We start from the raw sequence: 21,415 nt of genomic DNA on the forward strand, positions 1-21,415 counted from the left end.
GCTGAGATTACTCCGCCCCATATCGGCTCACCCCGCCCCATTCATCCCTGCTCAGTTTCCATCGATGATTGAAATTTACAACAGCCAGTGATGCCTACTTTTAGACTAGCTCCCAACTGGCGCATGTAATAGGCAGTAGAAAACTTGTGACATATTCTTTAGTCAGCTTTAATAAAGGAATAAAATATATGCAATGGGGCCCAATGGCTTGAGACCACATTGGAAAACCCTGATTTTGTTCATTTAAACCTTGAAATATACAAAGCGTTGTAGGATTATAAAACAAAGAAATAAAATAAGAAGACTTATATTGGGTATAATTCGATGCCACAGGCACCCAGATCATCCTGGTCCGAGGGCCCACCATCCTAAAACTTAAAAGGCAGCTATATATTTTCAAATAAGCTATAAAGATTAAATTTATACTGTGAAAATTACATTAAGCATGCGAAGACACTTGTACAACAGGTCAGATGAGCATTTTCATTACTTTTGGACACAAAAAGATATTTTTCAGGAACAACACACAGTAGCATGCACATGCAGTTATCTTTTAGTCTAGTTTGCGTATGCAGTCACCATCAAATATAATCAGACTCGAAATGGCCTTTACTCTTTCGTTTTACTTGATTTCCAGCAATCTGTGTTTAATCTCTCATCAACCTAACGACTTTTAGGAGGCCCCTCGTGTAATTCCAAGTTCCTCCTTGATAGATTCCCTCCCTTGACCTTTCACCTGTCCTGAAATCTTTTCCTAACCCTCTCCCTTTCAGCTAAAACAAGAGGTCACCTTCATCTGCCCTTTCTGATATCCTCTTACAAAGCATCCACTATTAACATAAGACATGTGCATACCTAAGATGTTACTGCTGATTCAATTATAATGCAATGCAATGCTATGGATTCTGAGGAAGTTCATTTTTTCCATCAAATTGTATTTCTAAACACTTATATTGGCTTGGTCCGTGATTTGTAACCTCAATCCACATGTAATTATGACACTCCAATTTATTATCATTATAATTAAATTAATAATAAAATCAACATCAATGAATAGTATTTAATCTATTGAAGGCTCTATTAGCAAAGTCTATTTTAAGTTCTAAAAGTTTTTTTAAAGGGATAGTTCACCCAAATTGTGACTTTATCTCACAAGCCTGACTTTTGTATCTCTCAATTGCAAGGTTACATCTCACAATTATGACTTCTTTTTTTCTCAGAATTGTGACTCGCACTTGCGAGTTATAAAGTCAGAATTGTGAGGTATAAACTATAAAAAATAGAACTGTAAGATAAAAAGTCCCAAAAACATTTTGTATTTTTTATTATTATTAAGTGACAGAAATGAGCTTGCATATAAAACCAAAAAATAAAATAAAAAAAATATGGTAAGAAAATAATTCACTATACTGCTTTCCACATGTGCGCAAAAATGTAAAACTATAATCTGCTTCCACTGATTAGATCAAGACTGGGAGAAGGAGATTTCCTTATCTGGTACATTAAATGAGATACGATGACTGACATTAATGATAAATAATTTTATAAATTTGCAAATATTTAGGAAATCCAGAGCATTGCAATAAGAGCATTTCTCAGCATCAGTTACATTCATACAGACAAAACTTTTTATTCAAAAAGTCATGTTGAACAAAGAAATGAGTGCATATATACACTGCAGTCTCCCTGACTACTCTTAAATGAACTGACATTAATTCTGCTGTAGCAGTGCTTTGCATAGCCCAGTGCCCTTTAACAATGCGAGGAAGATTCTGTGAATCTACAGCGTTGGTCCTTGGCATTGAGCACAGTGTAATGGTGCATTCTCAAAATGTGAGCAACAGGACATCATGGTTTGCTGGGGGAGCGTGGGGTAAATGCTCCTGATGCCTCAAGCATGGTCTTCCTTCGTGCGGTCTCCTTAGCAACATTATGGTTCAACCTCCGCAAACGTTCCTGAAACAAACATTTGAGAAGATGAAGTAGAAAACACAGGACAATAATGTGCATGACTGATGTTTTATATTCAACGTCTCTGTCTTTTTTACCTGTGCATTCTGGAGTATGTTATTGACAAGCACCACTCTTCTCCTGGCATTAAGAAGTTTTTTAACATATGGGTCTAGGTCTAGTGCCACCTTCTGGTGTTCGTTGATCCTACACAACTCTGCCGAAGAAATGTGCACACATAGCATTCATGAGATGATACAATATTCATGAATTCTGCAGAAATAGTTCTTACATTATGACAAAAGAGTCAGTCATAATCATAACACGTTGCATTGACTAATTTTTTAAAACAGTCATACCTTCCTCTAAACTGTAAGTGAAATTGTCACAACTGTTTTATGGGACATCACAGCTTGTGATGTCCCATAAAACAGTTGTGACAATTTCACTTACAGTTTAGAGGAAGGTATGCAAAATTTAGTAACTCTCCCAAAACATTTCATTCATGCTTCAAAGGAAATTGAACAAAGCCAACAAAATTAAACTTTATTTATCATCATGTGAGCCATACTGAAAATGCTTGAATGTTTTTTCACCATGGAAATTTCATTCAATTTCATTTCAATTACCACTTACTATACAATATTTCTACACAAGAATGTACGTTTTGTCTAGCTGAATGCTATTCTGTATCACATTGAGCTTTTCAACAGTATGTTAAAAGTTTACTGGGAAAAGTCAATATTGTAGTACACTAAAAAAAGAATATGCACATTTGTATGTATAAAGTAAATTTATTTTTGTTACATGTAAACAGAAAGTCCATTTCTACACATTTCCTAGATGTAACCTACTATACTGGGGAAAAAAAGCCAACAAATGCCATCCAGGCAAGCTCTATCTATGCTTCAAACCTTCATTGGTAAAATTATGATTATCATTTCATTACTAAGGCAGGTCATTTGTCAATTAAGCAGAAATCACAATCATGCCTTGTTATAAATATTTACAGAATATACATGTATGATTGACCAACTTTCGATAACTGAATGGATCATTTTGCATTTAATGGCTCACACAATAAATGAAGGTTTAGAAGTTGTGCAGATTATGACAATTTCACAGAGAATCAACTTTATGTGCATTTAGTTATTGTGCAAATAGTATAAATTGTAGCTACTTACCATTTAGCACAAGTGTCAAAACACATGCAATTTTCTTAAATTGATAAGAAATTCAAATCTTACTATTTACTAACTAATCTTACCATGTATCATATCTTAAAAGCATAAATCGTGCGAAACTGCTTACAGTAGGCTAACAAATGAATAAACTAACTGTCATTGTTTTACATATAATATGGTCACAGCATCTCTGAGTCACAAGACCTGTCTCATGTTGACAGTGATTAGCATGCTAGCAAACATAACTGCTTATTGTAAATTAAACATTTCTAGGGTTTAAAATGGTTTTGGTTTCCCAAAAAATACTACCTGACTGAGTGCACATGTAAGTTACTAATTGCCTTTACCTTTACTAATTGTTCAGAGATCAACATTTATTATTTTCATTTTTGAACATAAATCTAATTTGAGAATTAAACCAAATACTATTGAGAAAAACTGCAAATGCATAATCACGTCATAACTTACCAGATGCCAAATTATCAATGTGTTCCCTAAGTTCCACTTGGCTTTCTCTGTGAAGATAAATTTGCAGTATATAGTAAACGATATAACTGTCCATATTTATACACGCTTTAAAATAAATTACTATGTATCATATCTTAAAAGCATAAATCGTCAGAATCTGCTTACAGTAACAAATGAATAAACTAACTGTCATTGTTTTACATATAATATGATCACAGCATCTCTGAGTCACAAGACCTGTCTCATGTTGACAGTGATTAGCATGCTAGCAAACATAACTGCTTATTGTAAATTAAACATTTATAGGGTTTAAAATGGTTTTGGCTTCCCAAAAAATACTACCTGACTGAGTGCACATGTAAGTCAAGCTGCTGTACCGCGGGTCTCAAGAGGTCCAGCATTCCGTCCGCGAGCGCATCTTTCCCTGATGGGGTTTCCACCACTGCTAACGCGGCCATCTTTACTGCGATTTAATTTAATACAACAGTAACTGCGCCTTTAACACATATTATGACATCTATATATATATATAAACAGCGACAGTACATGAACTGTGTGATGATTTGTAAATCAGCGAATCTCCACGTTTCCGTACATTCTGCGTCACACATATGGCTGTGTTCAAATCAGTGGTCACCTTCCTGTCTCTCCTTGAAACCAACACGGAAGTGACTTAAACTGCAGTCAGCAATTCATCGATTATGGTTCAAATACAATACTATATACTAACGTACTGATGTACATACGACGCAGTATACATTGCATGATGTTGTGGTGTATACTGGAGAAATAGTGTCTAACTGACTTGAAATTTCAAGCAATAATGAAATGTAAACTGTACTACAGGTTAGTATACACTCACAGTACACTTATTAATCAATTATATCGATACAGTCATTCAGTGAATAATCATAATAATAGATAGATAATAATAGGGATTAAAAATAATAATAATAAAGTTACATTTAAATGAATAATACATCAAAAAGTACAGTACGAAATAAAAAAACTAAATATTTTCAACATAATATTCTATATCACTGTATAAATTATACAATATATACAGTGGCTGCCTAAATGGGAGTCCCTCGCACAAAGATGATCATATTTGGCGGGGTCTTGTCATCCTAGAGTGTGATAGACTATCTTAAACTTTTTTTTATTAAAAAACAAAACAAAAAAACATTATACATACATGCAATATCTGTAATTTTTAATTCTTAAATTGTTGTCTTACCACAAAAAAAAAATTCAAATGAAAAGTACATTTTAGTTTTTCAGTAGTTTAAAATGGTTAAAACTTCAACTTTACTTAAAAATGCTCAGAGTACCTCAAATCGTTTCCCCTGTACTTTTATATACATTTTATAAAAGTAAAGTTTATAAAAATTTTAAGCTAAAATCTTGATGCAAAAGTTCATGTCATAGGTTCATGTACAAACCCTAGTAGTAGTATGGAAGTATGCTATTTGGGCCACAACCTTTCACGGTTAAATCTCGCGATATATGACGTAGTAAGTAGTGCTCCATTTTCCGAACTCGCGCAGTTGTTAGCACCATTTTGTGATGAATGAGGGGAGGGTAGCCAGATAGTGTTGCAGATTAAAGTAGACTGATGTTAAATAACCTATTCTGTGGGATATAGCTTTGTTTTTATTTCTTAAATATATTTAGAAGAGGGGCTATAGGTAACGGTGTACAATTTCCGGCCGTCAAATTGAGAAGTTTTGAGTAGGGATTCTGTCGAGTCAGTCTGCTGCTTCAGCTAGCCTCATAGCTAACAGATCTGCCCTGACTCAACTGCACGAGTCGTCCAGAGAAAAGGTAAGTTAATATATTTTAAACATTTATACATATTAAATATGCCTTAAACATGAATGAATGTGTTATTGACTTGGTTAATATGTGTATACGAATAAGTTTTGTGTGAGTTTCGGTGATATTACTATGGTGGTGAACAGTCAGTTATGTAAGTAACGTTAACGTTACATTGGTTTACATAAAACCGGTAAAACTCGTTGTTGTTGTTTTTTTCATTATGTTGACGCATGGTATGAATTAAAATGTGTTTTCAAACCAATGGTTCTGCTACATTTGGTAATCATTTATAACAAGTTACTGGCAGCCTTCCAGCATGTTACAAACTGCAAATACTCTACAAAAATGATGCCTAGGTCGGGGGTTTCAGACTACGCTGGTCCGTGGATTTTTTTTTTTTAAAAAGAGCAAAAAATACATGTCATTACAAAATATATGACTTGATAAAATCTAAATATTTTACACTCATTTATAATATAAATGTTCACGGTATAAATTCGTTCTTTATACAAGAACCCATATAGATGGCATTTAAATTCTAGGATGGGGGTCCCTCACACAAGGATGACACATTTGGGAGTTTGTGGCATCTGAAAGTCAAATTTCTAGGTTTTAAAATACAGACAATTTGTATCTGATGTCCTTATGTCTGTCTGAAACTTTCACTTTGATGCAGCAGTAAAGAAATCTTACATCTTTATTCTGCTGTGTTTCCTCTATAGGAGAGATCCCTGCAAGTCTGAAGAAACATGAGCGCCCCTTCTTCTCAAAAAGTCGTGCTGAAAAGCACCACCAAGGTGTCCCTGAATGAGCGGTGAGGCGCTACGCATCCTGACAGCATTATCTCAAGGCCGGGGGGAAAAGCATACAGAGATAACTAAGGCATGAAGCCTCAAGACACGTGTACTATGGAGGTCATTGAGGGGGAGACATCCGATCTGACATGGACGCTAGACTGCCCGCACGGTGTGCTCCGCTTACCCAACAAGACTTCCGTTACTTGAGTCGATGTATAAGATCTAATAATGTGCCATGTTTGGCAAGGAGTCTCTTGTGTAAGCAGCGCACACCCGGAGGTGAGAGGGTAATGGTGGTGAGGTAAGCCGACTGCACTTGAGTTCTCTGCAGAAGAGCATCCTCGACCATGGAAATGAGTTGATAGTGCAGGATGGTATGTGTGCCATCCATATTTCTTGCCCTCTCTCACACAAAACACACTCTCTCTCTCTTAGATGACCTTTTTCTGCTCCTTTGCATTTCTCAATTTCTCTCTGTCTACAGATTAAAGGTGCCCAGTCCATACTTAAGACGTGACCTGTCCCCCTGTCCCCCTTCCCTTCTTCTCAGAAGAAGCATCTTACAGAGCAATGTACCAGGTCACGGTCTTGGTTGTAAGTGGCTGGGTGGCCAGACACCCCTCTAGCCCTGGGCCAACTCACCGTGTGGTGTCTCGGACTGATGACATCACAGTAGGTTGATGGCGGCCTGTAAGTGGCAATCACTCTGAAAGAAATCTACCTTCCTCTTTTCTGTCTCCAGCTGCATCTACATTAATCCAGATACATTTGAAAATAGCATTTTCATTTCAAAACTAGAGTTTCCAAAAGTTTCTTGTCCACGCTGCAATCATCTTATTGCAGCAGAAGCATAAAATACAATATGAGCTCACTGAGATGATACAGAGAGACCAGATATAAAGTTCTAACACGCTTCTTCTGGCACATTATGATATATCTCCCCACTGATGTTTCATGTCGCACTCACAATCGCTGTTCCGTGTATAGTCTAAAATGCTGTTGCCCTCATGTTTTACCACAGGACAGCAATTTTCTTTCATCTTAACAGGAATGTAGTAGGAAGATTGTCCAAAGTAACGTTTATTTTTAACAACACTATGAAAATTAATAGATGGCACAACATTGCCGGTATAATCATAGATATCCACGTGTACAATATAGGTCACATGTGTCTTTGATTACCACAGTTTTCAAGTCTACACTAAAATGTTGCAAAAAACAGCATTTTCAAATGTCCATTTGTGAAAGGGTTTTGAAAGTCTCCATTTGTACAGGACAAAAATTCTGTATCGTGTGGAAGGGAAGGCCAAAACGTTGAGGAAAAAGCTGTTTTCAAAAGTATGTGTATTAATATCGATGTAGCCTCTGTTTTCTCTTCTGCCATCCCTATATTCTCAAAACCATACTATAAGTGTTCAGTTTAAAACTAAACTACTGATTTGTTGGGGTGTCTCCACATGTAACCGAGAGAGAGAGTAAATAAAAGCGCGTGTGGTCTAAAAAGGGCATTCACTATATTGCTACACGAGCCGCTGTAGCTGCGTCCATGCTGTGTGAAATGATTTGATTTGGAACCCTCCTTTCCTCGTATCCCCCTTTCCCTCCTCTTTCTCTCTCTCTGTCTCCTCCTGTTGTGTTCCATAAGCTTCACAAACATGCTGAAGAACAAGCAGCCGACAGTGAGTAGCATCCGGGCGACCATGCAGCAGCAGCACATGGCCAGTGCGCGCAACCGCCGGCTCGCTCAGCAGATGGAGAACAGGCCCTCTGTGCAGGCTGCCCTGCAACACAAACAGGTACGAGATGAAATGCACAAAGACGACTTCAATGGCACATTCAGGTTATATAGTTCGAATCGCAAATCGACTGTTGGCTGCATCGTGGTATTGGAAAACGAAATGTATTTAACATGTACACTACTGTCAAAAGGTTGAGGTCAGTAAGATTTTTTTCAAAATAATATTTAGGTTTATTCTCCAAGGATGCATTAAATTAATCAAAAGTGACAGTAAAGACACTTATCATGCAAATAGGAAGATCTTTATTTTTTCTGTTCATCAAAGAATTCTGAAAATTATCAGTTTCCACAAAAACGTTACAACTGTTTTCAACATTAATAATAAAATGTTTCTTGAGCAGCAAATGAGTGATACTGAAGACTGGAGTAATAATGCTGATAACTCCGCTTTACCGTTAATAGAATAAATTGCATTTGAAAATTTTCAAATAAAAAAATATTTTAAATTGTAGTATAATTTTACAATATTACTGTTTTTTTTATTATCAAATTTTGTCTTGGTGAGCAAAAAGATGAAAGAGAAAGAAAAAAGACCAGGGGTAAACGGTAGTGTAAAATTAAAGTCATGAAATTCATTTTGCCTTTAAATGTTAATAAATTGATGTGCCTAATAAAGGAACAATCCATTATATCACCTGTAGAGCCTGAAGCAGCGACTTGGGAAGAGCAACATCCAGGCCAGACTTGGTCGGCCCATCGGCTCATTAATGCCGGGCGGTGGCAGAGGGCGAGGGTTTCCTGGAGGATTGCGTGGAGCTGGACGCGGACTGCGAGGAAGAGTGAGAGGCGGTTCCATGAGAGGAGCACTCTCTCTTAGAGGTGACAAACAGTCTTTACATAACACCACTGATTTTATTTCCCGCTTTCCAGTGTGCTTATCAGATCCTGTCCTGCATTTACTTAATAAAAAGCCACTCATCCTATTTATACATTTACTCTGGCTCGCTATAGCTATAAATCTGAAGAAGAGATGCATGCATGTGTTTTCAGAATAAAGCTTTCCTTGCCGTAAGTGCAGTGTGAGCTTCTTAACGTCAAAAGATATCTGTTCTTCATTTGGAACTGTCAATCATTGCAATACAGCTGAGATAATGTTTTACAGTGGTAATGTTTTTCACATGTTTAGCCACCCTCTCTCTAAACTTTGCGTCATGCTGATTTTGCTAAACTGTCATTTTATGGCTGTTAGGAGACCCCTGGTGTGCTTCTAGATTTGTAGTTCCTGCACCTGTTGTGCAGTTTCTAGGTGGTAACAGGAGGTGACAGCTGAGCCTGCTCTACTGTTCCCCTAAGCAGTGTAGATGATTAAGAGCTGTTTTTTTTTTTTAGCTAAAGAAGTTTAGAGTATCTACTAATGTTATCCAGTTGACTCATTGCCACCCTTAAATCCTCTTAGGTATTGAGAGAAGTTCATCTATGTAGTTGGGGTGGGAATCACAGGGTACTTCACGATACGATATACACGATAATTGGCTCACGATACCGATAATAATACGATACAGCAATTATGTGATATTCGATATATTGCAAGATAATCCTATATGATGCATCACAATATCTAACTATGAAAACAAAATGCCTGTTAAAAGGTTACGTGCAGTTTTTCTCTCTTTATTAAATCATTTTATCATCAATTAATGAACTTTATTTAATGTTAAATTTAATTTAGACTTAAAAGTAAATTTAAACATTTGATGCTTATACTTTTTAAAAGCTTAAACTGACACCTTTAGCTGCTTATCAACTTGTTTTATAAACCTGGTACATTTAAAAATGTACCAACCTCTTTTATTTAAACTTGGGAATGTGTTTACCAGCTTCCTTAAAATAAACTTAGGAATAGTGTTGTCAAAGGTAACGACTTGGGTATTTTAGATTTTTAATGTGACGATACCAGCATTTCCCCCTAGGCATTTTTGGCGCTTTTCCACTGCGTGCGGCTCAGTACGGTTCGGCTCGGCACGGTTCGGCTTGCTTCGCTTTTCCACTGCATGGTACGGCGCGGCACGGCTCGGTTCGCTTAAGCTCGGTTGCTTTTCCACTGCAGTTAGTACCGCTTCAAAGTGGGTGGGATTATGACTGATCATTATCATCCGCTCCTTGGCAACCAACAAGAGGAACGTCTGCACTTCTCATCCACTGACCACGTTCAGCCATTTCTTTTTTGGGAAGTTTTTTTTCTTCAAGCAAGTAGTTTTAAAACAGGTGCTACAGCGGTGGCTGTTACTGGCTATTTAAATCCAGCAGGTTTGATGTCTCGCAAATACAATGACGCTGGTAATGATGATTCTGTCTGTCTGACCAATCAGTGATCTGCAGTGTTTTCACGTCACATTTTAGTATCGGTACGGTACGCTTGGAACCTCAACAGAGGTGGTACCATTTAAAGCGAGCCATACCGTACTGTACCATGCAGTGGAAAAGCGCCACAAGTGAGCCGTACTGAGCCGAACCGTACTGTACCATGCAGTGGAAAAGCGCCACAAGTGAGCCGTACTGAGCCGAACCGTACCGTACCATGCAGTGGAAAAGCGCCATTTGAGTGTTGTTGAGCGGATTCTTAAACTCCTCTGATTGGCCATTGGTTCACACTAGGGCTGGACGATATGGCCAAATTTTATATCACGATATATTTCTTAATTTCGGTCGATGCAATAAAATTCCGATATCGATATGAACAACATAAAAGCCTCAAAAAAACTGCCAAGAACGCCCATAACAGATGTCTGTTCCTACAATCTTCTGAAAAATGAATTTGCCAAGTCTATGAAGTCTGCTGGAGTCTTTCGCTACTGCACCATAACAAACTACATGAAGCAATGAAATAACCCATCATAACAATAATATTCTCTTCTCAATACCTGCTACAAGACTATGAAAGCATGTGGGTAGCAATATTCCGTTTGAAATGTAATATGCAAAATGGCAATGCATTTCTGTTTTTAAATTTACATTTGCCATAACATTTGTGCAACATTTGGTACACAAAATGGGGGAATTCCATTTTTAATTTAATCCGATTTAAATCCCATTTCCTGCATTTACATAAATTTAGGGACTATGGGGTTACAAAATCCAGGAAATAATTAAGTTGGTTATAATGATAAATTCTGCCAAAAATAAAAGTAGGCTACTAAACTATGTATAACAAAAATATGTCTTACTTTTTTGAAAACTTGAGATAATCATTTTATAAAGTCAAGAATGTTCACCATTAATGTTTTGTGTGTAAATAAAACTGAAATATACCGAAATTGAATAAGGTTATCGAATAGTCTGAACTGCATAAATTATAAATTAGATATAGATTAATCCTTATTAAAGCTACACACGTTCTTTAGACAAGATCAGTGAGTAATTTGCTCTGTTCCCCTTTGTTCTTTGGTTAACTTAACTGACAGACAGAATTGGCTGCTGTCCCTTTAAGATCTGTCGCTGATGAGAGGATCTTACGCATTTAATTTTCTCATTTAGGCTACTCTTAACTTTCATTTAAGATTTTATTTAACTCATTTAGACTGTTCTTGTGAGGATACAAGTGACAAAACGGACATTTTGGCATAAATGTGTGTTATTATTCAAGCGCTAAAGAAAGAGAACTGGATTCTGCGCGTCGTGTGCGTGTGTATGCGCGCGTCAGGACATTCACAGGGAGCGATACCTGCTCATTAGAACTTTCGGTGAGCTATTTTTAGAGTGTGGACTCGACGTTCCTGGCCGCGGACGTGCGCATCGGCACAGTCTATCTCCTGATCCTCGCTTGATGTGTTCCCGCTGCTAGTCGGACTCTGCAGTCACACTTCGGCACATTTTGCAGCACGCTGAAACACCACTGAATTTATACCACTGAATTAGTCTTTCCTCTCTTATCAACTATTTCGTATGCTTTCTCCTCACTTGTGGAAGCTCGTTCAGTCACATTTGCATTGCAGTCAGGGGCGCTCATTCTGTGGCTGAAACTTGCCGCGTTGGAGATCCGCTGCTCTGAGCAGTGGCTGCGTGTCTGTGGTGTACATCATCAGGAAAGTAGCCAATTGTGTTCTGCTCTTTCTGACGGCTGCGCGCCTAACGTCAGTCAGTGACAAATGCTGCTATGTATATTGAAATATCGAAAATGTGTTTAAAAATCACCGTTATCGGAAAAAAAATATTGCAATATATATTGATATTGAATTATTGTCCAGCCCTAGTTCACACGCTCAACAACGTATGTCTGTGATTGGCTACAATGATCAACGCTTCAAAAACATGTTGTAAAGGGACATCTTTGACGCTGTTAAACCAAGCGCTTGCACAGATAAACACGGAAGCATTTAAAAGCATGCGTCTATCATAGTTGCCTGCTTTCAAATGCTCCTGTGTGTATGTGTAAGCTATGGTAGATTTTCCCCTATGCGCCTAAATTTAAGTTAAACCGGTTGTCCCAGACACCTATGAATTTATACTCAACTAAGCTTACTTCAATACCTGTTCGAGTCGGCCAACGTCTCAACCTTTTCTGAACGCTATCACTTGGCAATAAGGTCAAGTGCTCCTCCAATAAACACTATCACTTGAGAATAGAAGAAACATCTCTAGTGTTTAACCTGCTGTGCAGCATTAACTAGACAGACTCCAGACAATGCCTTTTGAATATGCTTTAATCACGGCCGGAGGACCTCAGACCAATTTCAGAGAGAAGCCCACCAGCAAAAAGAGTACAACAATTTTTATAGATTAGGATCGTGGCAATAGTGACATGATTAATTACATCATTTTTCTACAATATGATTGGTTCGTCATATGTATAATTCAGCAAACCCTCCTTTTACTAGGTAAAAGCAAATCCTGATTTCTTAAAGTAACACTAGGTAACTTTTCAACCTTCATAATATATTTCCAAGTCTCTTGTGATGGTACATCGACTTACAATAGGTTGAATGACACGTCTGCCATAGCCTGACGGGGTCTGTAGCGTTTTTAATCGTACTTTTAAACTTCGGGTTTCGGGTAGTAACCGGCGAACAAAGAGAACTACAAAGCTCGACTGCTTTACGGCATATACGTCACTTCCACCACCACCCCCACTTCCTTAAAATCGCAGGGCTGTCAAGTGTCACGCATTGAGCGTGACAGTCACTCATTTCGGTCTTTTGTCATGCTCTCCCGCCACACATTGTATTTCTCACGCTGAAAAACTTTTTGTAATATATTTAATATGCCACAGCGCCCAAAACTCTGGCCGCGCCGCTCTCACTGTGGAACAGGCATGAATTCAAGCGCGTCTCCTCTGGTGTTGTTCGTCTGGTGTTGTTAGCCAATCAGAAAATAGCACTATTGTATCTGGGTAACATTTAACGCAACAACCAATGACACCCCGTAGTCTGGGGTGTTTTTTGTCTGCCTGACTATGTTACGGAAGCTATCTTATCCTCCGTTTATCTTCATGAATCAGGTAATGCTTATTTGTCTTGCCTCAAGCTATAATGCAAATCGATTTGTAAAATTTGCAGATTTATTTATGCTAGCTTGATATTATAATATTGACGATATATGGTTATTATCTACCACTCAAACATTGTATTGAAGTATCATATAGATTCAGTAAAACAGTAACCAATAGACTAGGCTACTATAATGACACCTCCTCCTACAGTGTTCAGGGCTATCATGGTTGTCAACAAATGCACGATGACAGAGTTTACGACAGTAGTAGAGGACAATACTGTTTCCCAACTGTAGGGGGACCCCGAGAGCCAAAGTTACCTGGTGTTACTTTAATTACTTTGTTACTCAAAAGTCATGAGTTTATATATTTAAACATGTCTAGTTTCATATCCTCTTTTTTGTTATATTTGGACATTTTTCAGAGACACTCTGACTTAGGCCAAAGTGTTTGAGGACATTTTTGGTTTGAAAAGCATGTAATGGTTAATTCTGCAAGAAAAAGGAATGTTATGATTAATTTTAAAAAAAAATCCTTCACAAAGTACTTTGTGTCAGAACGTCAGAACTTTACCATTACATAATTCACAACAGGTTCGTCCTATAAATGGTATAAAAGCCAAAGTGCGTCCTGACTTTGGACTTAAACGTGGTTTGGGCATCTATTATTTTGCTCAAACTGCTGTCCAACATCCTGTTAATAACCTTTTTTTTTCTTCTCTTAGGCTAGTTAACTTTTGTTCACGTTTCCCTCATTCATGTTTTGAGCGCCACCTCGAGGAGCCATGAGATAACCTAAATTGCTTTTTTTATTAGACAGTGGTTTCCTGAACAAATGGTGTCTTTATATGAATTCAGTTGTAATTTAAAGGTGCAGTGTGTGACTTTTAGCGACATCTAGCGGTTCGGTTGCGAGTTTACACTAAGGGCTCAGCCCACCACTCACCCCTCCCTTTCGAAGAAGCTACGGTGGCTAAAACGGGACAAACATCGTCGTCTGAGACGGCAGAGAATAGCCAGAGTAAACCAAGTTTCTGTACCACAGTCCATTATAAACCACATCATGGATAAAGTTTACAAAGCCATAGTCAGGTGAGGATCAAGGGTCTTAATACGTAATATAATAATGGTAATTAGTTGATTGTCTCACGAACGTAACAAGCACATTTCTCCCCACATAGCAAACCCATAATACAGCGAGGGAGAAGAACCACATGAAACTATGCAACTATATACTTTTTCTAACAGGGTAGTAAAAGTTTAGCTGGCTAATATGAGCTGTTACTGTGGCTGAGCTGGTTAAAGCGTTAAGCCTTGTTTATACTGGACGCGTCCGCATGAGCCCAAAGCTGCCTGCGGCAAAAATAACGTGATTGTAACAGCGCGCGCGCCTCCGCATTCCCTAGACACCATTTACTACACACAATAGGCTTTTTTTCTCCGATTTTGGAAACTCGATCGACTTAAAATGCTTCCAAGATCGACGGGTTGGTGATTCCTGTAACTGTTTTACGGCCAATGACAAGAGTACTAATCAGCTGTCTCGCGAACGTAACCAACACATTTATCCCCACATAGCAAAGCCATAACACAGCGAGGGAGAAGAATTAAGTTACAAGAAACAATCCAACTACATATTTTACACCACTGACAAGGGAAAAGTCACTACTCACGGTGTTTATGGCTAGCTTCTAGCTTTCTGCGGCTTCTCTTTCAAGGTAGTGACGAAACGCGTTCTGTAACGCTGTTTGTTCGCTGTCGGCTACGGTAGAAACATGACGTCACAATATGTCGACCTTCATAGAAGGGGATTCCCGCACCTATGTAGATATAAATGGCTCATTCTAAGGTAATAAAAACATTACGGTTTATTAAGTAAGTTCTTTATACACCACTGAACACATAGTTATGGATGTCATATTGCATTTCTGTTAATAGATACTCAAATTTTTTACACATTGCACCTTTAAGGATAAAATGATCTCTGGTAATGGTGTAAACTTTATAGAGAGCCCTTACTTGCACATTACTACAATATTAAAGGTTCACAACATAGCCCAAACTATTATCTTAAATTCAGTTGGTATTTATTTTTATAAAAGTATATTGCTATTCATAATCAACACTCAAATGTTTTTGCATTAGCTTCTAAATTTAATCATATGTTTTTACTCCAGTTCCTTGTTAATATAATCATTTACACACTGGCTGTCATTCTCATGACAGATATTTTAAACTTGCATTAAATAAGCAAGACATCACTAACAGGTTAAGTAAAATATAATGAATATATAGGCTGATGTTGCATATATTTAGCGATAGAGTTCATTAATCTAGCTGATTAACAAGCTGTGGACACTGAATGACTTGCCTAAGGTAAATGTAATGCTACATGAGATATTCCGCCGTGGAATTACTGATTGAGCGATTACACGAGATCTAATACGTTTCAGTAAGTTGTACTGTATCTTTCAGCATGCCTTCAGATGTTGATTCATGTTTATTAGGAAGAGATGATCGCGTTCACTTGCAATGCTGCTTAAACTGAGGCGCCTATATAGTGATTTGTCACGCCACATTAAAGAGAGTCAAAACAGCATTTATTGTCTGTATTGCATGATAAAATGGACATAATTTGAAATGACACTGTTTCTCATCAAAAGTAGCAAAACGCGGAGCTACTGCGATTAATGGTGGTTAGGCTGAAACATTGTATTCGTCTTGGATGCACTGATCTATATAGAATGACTGGATAGCTCATGACGTCATAAACAGTGAAGCCACCGCGCCGCCATATTGGTATTCCCTAGTGAGCTCATGCGTTCTGTTGAATCAATAGGAAATTTTATGATTTGACGGAAAAAACATTGCCTAACGAGACACAGTTTTTAAATCTAAAGTATCCCTGTACATTCTCACAACGCAAACATCCTAAGCATTTAAATGGGTATTTGTTTAAAGTCGGAAATTTTTCCAGCTTATTAAAAAACGGCAATTTCTTTGCAAAAGTAATAAAAAGCTGTATGAGAACACTAGTCGGCCTTCACTGAAGAGCTATCTTCACAGGTAAGAAAAACAGTTTGATACTATTAATTATATAGTGAATGCTAAAGACCTATATTTTTGTGAATTGGTGAATATTCAGGTAAATATTGTTTAGTGGTCACAGATTAATAATACCTCGGCACCTTATACTAATTTGTTCCCGCGTTTTACTATATTGTGGCCACGTTGTAATTCGTTAAATCAAAACGAGGGAGGGAATTAGTTCAACGTTTCCACGATTTATTAAAACGAGGGAACAAAGTCGTCGTAACAACGAATTATTTAGATCAGTGGACAGGGCGCATAAGAACGAGCAGAGAAAGAGAGCCCCGGCCGCGCGCGCGCACTCTCTCTCACCGCCTTCAACGAGGTCGGAAGACCGATTGTGTTTTATAGATTAATAGTTTGTCCATATAAAGTGTTTGCTTAGCAAGTACATGTTCAGGAAATGCATAATACAAATTGTATGGCTTAATGTAACGGTAAACGGACTCTGCACAAAGCTTTTTTGAATCTGTTAAATGGTGTCGCTATTGGACACTTAATTGTGATTATTGCTGCTCTGATGTTTCTTATAGGTTACTGTTGACTGTTTTATCGTTGCTTGTTAAAGAAGCAGCAGCATTACCGTTACTCTTGCCCCACAGAAAACAACACGGGCATAGCGACAATTTTGCATATAAATAACTACTTATAGGGCTTGAATTACAACCTGTGGCAGTTTTTCTACATCCTTTTGTGAACGTCGTTTTATACTTGTATGCTGCTCAGCGGTTGATTCATCTTTAAAGTGCCGTCGGGCCTACCAATCTCTGCATAACGGGCGTTGGAGCCCTCTGCTGGTAGGGAATCGTAAGATGGCCGCTCGAACACTTCCGGTGGCTTCACTGCCTGATGGCAGTTTAGAACGTCATGAGCTATCCAGTCATTATATAGATCAGTGCTTGAATGCATAAGACGCATCTTTTTCAGTTAGGCTTGAATAGCTTTACACCCCTACTGTATAAGTGAAATATGATCTATATTTGTTATAGCTACAAAAGTTATTTTCTTTGTCATTTATGTTAACAAAACAACAAAAGAAAAGAGATGGCAGAAGGTATATAAGCCTGCTCACACTTTAAGAGCACAAATCCAATCAAATGATGCGCATTTGTTTTCATGAGTTCAATTAAGCTATAAAGCAGCTCTGCAGAAAACTATTATTTTCGATGCTGACAAAGTCAATTGCTCTTTTATCGTATTTTTAACTTTTTTACCAAGAATATAGCCATGAAAGCTGGCATGGCATTAAAACCCCAACCAACCAATATTGATCTTTCAACTTATAATAATAATTTGCTATACTTAACTGCAAGCAGTCCCTTGTGCATTCTGGAAGTATTTTTACCATTAATTTTCCTTTAGTAAAACTGATGTTTTTATTTCTTAGGTGCAGGTCCGATGAGAGGCAGGGGTGGTCCTGGACGTATCGGTCTCCGTCGAGGGATGCGTCAGCGTGGAGGACCTACAGGAAGAGGAGCTTTTGGTGGCCGAGGTGCAGCTCGTGGAGCAGTTGGAGGAAGAGGTATAATATTAGTAGATTCTTGCTAGATTGCCTAAAAGGGCGGGGGGGGGGGGCGTTGCGACGTTCGTCTGTTATAGGACAACTTAGTTTGAATAAACGAGCAGACACTGATTAGCTACTTGCTCTACGTTTATTTAAAATTAACAGCAAGACAACTAGAAGTGAATGTGCTTTTCATTAAATGAATCACACACAGTAAACAAATCCTAACAAAACAAAAAAAAAAGTTGCAATGAACGGGCTTTGTTTTAAATAAATCACACACCGTAAACAAAACCTTAACAAAAAAAAAACTTTGCATTGAACTTTGCAATTTAGACGCGCAAACTGGGTGCCGGTGCGGTGAGGCGTACATGCTCGGCCAGATTCGGCTTTAAGTCGTTCAACCTCGGATGCGGCGCCACGCGCGCTGTTACAAAAAAAGCCGTGCACACAGCCAAGCGAAATGGGGTCTTTCCGGTCCTGCGCACCCAACGCGTCATTTTTGCCGCGCGCATCTTCGCGCTCGTGCGGACGCGTCGAGTATAAACAAGGCTTTACTCCGTGTCAGCGCGCACTCTGATCGGTAAAGGGGCACAGACCTCTCCCTAATCATCTCCTCCTGCAGCAGCCTCCGAAGCACCATTAACTCAACCTCCATTTCCCTCGTAAGCTGATATTAGTATTTAAACATTCTCTCTGATTAAAAAAATGTTAGTAAAAAATATTTTAATAACACTGTTTTGGCAGTTATAAAGTTCTAATGACGGTGTTCAACTATAACCGTCGGTCTCACGGTTATATAGTAACCGTCACACCCCTAGCACCACACGATAAAGTTGGCCGGCTCCGATAATAACAAATGCACATGAGCAGCGGCAGAAAGGGGGAGGAGGGTGCCGCAAGTAAATTTTTTTTTTTTTTTTTTACGACAGTGTTGTGAAATATACACCATACAGCTGTAGGGGGAGCTAGTTGAGAAAACATGCGACAACAAAAGTGAAAATGAGTGAAGAAATAACTAGTTGCCAAGTTCCCCTTTAAGTGTTTCTCAACGGTTCTCTCTTAGGCCGTGGAGGTCTGAGAGGACGCGGAGGGTTTGCTGGAAGAGGTCGTGGACGCGGCAGAGGCCGAGGAGCAGGTCGTGCCATCGTCACACGTGAGCAGTTGGACAACCAGCTTGATGCTTACATGTCCAAGACCAAGGGCCACCTGGATGCCGAGTTGGATGCATATATGGCCCAGGCCGACCCCGAGAGCATGGAGTAACCACAGCTGAGCTGAGAGAGAGCAGCTCCCCAAAGATCTGCAGATAATAGACTGACTGACAACACACAGAACCATTAAAGCTGTTGCTCTTGGACACTCCCTGATGAGACATTTAAACTTGAAGTTTGTACAAAGTCATGTATCCATCCCAGTTATGTTCAAACATCTGAGTCGTTACTCGCATTTCCTAAACTAAATGCTGTACCATCCATAAAGCCTCTCAACAATTTATGGTTCTAAAACGCAGGTCTTCTTAGAAAATTTTTGGCCGTGAAGTGAAGGAAAAAATAATAATTTTCATTGAACTGTAATAATAGAGATTGTACTTGCTATTTGTTGGCCAAAATTCTGAAAATGACAATGTATGAGGAACTGTGTGAATGATCCGATGGTAAAACATGGTTTATATAGATGAACATTAATTACAGCAATGTTCTTACAAATGTCATTTACCTTTTTATTATTGTATTTTTATTACGTTTTAAAAAGTAGAACTTTTACTTGGTATACGCAATCTTGATATTTTTTTTGTGTCAATGTCATAAGATGTCTTAAAAGTATATTGTAACCCACAAACCTTTTTTTTTTTTTTTGGTTCCAAATAAATCTTTGCCATTGAGACCTATGTGCTTGCAGTGACTTCCCAAACAATATTACCAACATTACCTTTAGGCATTTTCTAAAATTCAAGTCAGTGTTTTGTGGTCAAGAATTAACTCCATCTCCTCCTCCTCGCCATCCCCTCCCACCCATCCTTTAAGAACTAATGGAACCTTTTATGGAAGTGTCTTACCACCTCAAATGTTCAGTATCTCTGCTAGATGGAGGTAAAATGCTGCCTTTTTTTTTTTTTTTACTCTAAAGCATAATTAAATGTAATGCTTTGGGGAGTATGAATGCATGCATGTGTAATGAGAACTGGTGTTATTTGTATTAGGGTGGCCTAAGAGTCTAACTCTGTTCAGTGTTCTATAAATATCAAAGAAATATTAAATGTCGTTTCAATATAAAGTACACATTGAAGAAAGAAAAAAACAGCATATTGGTGATATGCTGAGATTATCCCAATTTACACCTATTTGGGGTAATGAACAATTAATACCTGGTAATAAAGATAGAGGATTTAAGTTATGGAATATAAGAGGCATTCAGAAAATTATGGATTTATATGAAGATGGAGTTTTACTTTCATTGGATCAGCTGTGCCAGAGATATACAATCCCCAGTATTTACTGTTGAAAAGTTACGTTATCAGAAGGAGAACGGATAATCTGTATGCCATCTATCAAAATTAGAAGAAATAACTCTTGGAAATTTAGAAGGCAAGGATCACGTATCTGTGTACTATAATTTAATGGTCAAACACAGTACTGAATCAACATTGGACAAATTAAATGCCTGGACTGGAAAGATGCATGCACAAACACAGACAATACATACAAGGTTTAAATGACTCCAATATAAACGGTTAATGAGAACCTATATAACACCTGTCAAACTTCAGCAAATGTCAGGTAATATTCCAGATGTGTGTTCTAAATGCTTGGATAATAAAGGTACATTATATCATTGCCTCTGGGAATGTCCAAAAATACAACACTTATGGAAGGAGGTTATAAAATGTATGTCAGACATGTTTAACATTAAAATTCCCTTGAATGTAAAACTTTGTATTCTTGGAATATATCTAATGGGCTTTATACAAACATCAAGACGGATTAAAATGATAGACTTTGGTCTACTTCAAGTCAGAAGAGCTATTGCATTATGCTGGAAGAGTATGGATGCTCCATCCATGAAAATGTGGATAAAGGAGATATCAAACTATATCGGACTGGAAAAAGGCTAACTCATATTGTTAAATGCAAGAGGAAAGACTTTGATCAGCTGTGGGAGCCATACATAGATATCATGTAAACTGGAAATGTAGACCTTACAGAAAAATACTTTGTAAACACTGTCTGTAACAAATTCCTTTATTATTATTTACTTATTATTTTTTTTTTATTTTTTTATATCTATCTTCTTTTTTAATGCTTTTCTTCCTTTAAGACGTGTAAATTGAATATATATGTGAAAGGGTGTATGTGTACTTGTTCTGTGGTTATAAAACGAG

The 21,415-nt window shown here is 37.9% G+C and overlaps 2 protein-coding genes across 3 annotated transcripts; one reads left to right on the forward strand and one right to left on the reverse strand.

The window, feature by feature from the left end:
• Nucleotides 1-147: 147 nt before the first annotated feature.
• On the reverse strand, nt 148-5,040 carry snapin (SNAP associated protein). Its single transcript, XM_077196530.1, has 4 exons — nt 3,945-5,040; nt 3,603-3,649; nt 2,049-2,167; nt 148-1,956 (listed from the first exon to the last, which is right to left on the reverse strand). The coding sequence occupies exons 1-4, from the start codon at nt 4,058-4,060 to the stop codon at nt 1,849-1,851; spliced, it is 390 nt and encodes a 129-aa protein (XP_077052645.1). The 5' UTR covers nt 4,061-5,040; the 3' UTR covers nt 148-1,848.
• Nucleotides 5,041-5,145: 105 nt separating this feature from the next.
• On the forward strand, nt 5,146-19,920 carry chtopa (chromatin target of PRMT1a). 2 transcript variants are annotated; one of them, XM_077196552.1, is made up of 6 exons: nt 5,146-5,426; nt 6,143-6,234; nt 7,863-8,013; nt 8,657-8,834; nt 17,917-18,051; nt 19,100-19,920. In XM_077196552.1, the coding sequence occupies exons 2-6, from the start codon at nt 6,170-6,172 to the stop codon at nt 19,297-19,299; spliced, it is 729 nt and encodes a 242-aa protein (XP_077052667.1). In that variant the 5' UTR covers nt 5,146-5,426; nt 6,143-6,169; the 3' UTR covers nt 19,300-19,920. The 2 variants fall into 2 exon arrangements, with proteins under 2 accessions (XP_077052667.1, XP_077052668.1); XM_077196553.1 differs by lacking the exons at nt 5,146-5,426; nt 6,143-6,234 and adding an exon at nt 6,455-6,591.
• The last annotated feature ends 1,495 nt before the right edge of the window (nt 19,921-21,415 follow it).

This window comes from Siphateles boraxobius, unplaced genomic scaffold (assembly GCF_051911475.1).
Source record: "Siphateles boraxobius isolate OS27281-9 unplaced genomic scaffold, OSU_SipBor_1 35, whole genome shotgun sequence".
Lineage (NCBI taxonomy): Eukaryota > Metazoa > Chordata > Actinopteri > Cypriniformes > Leuciscidae > Siphateles > Siphateles boraxobius.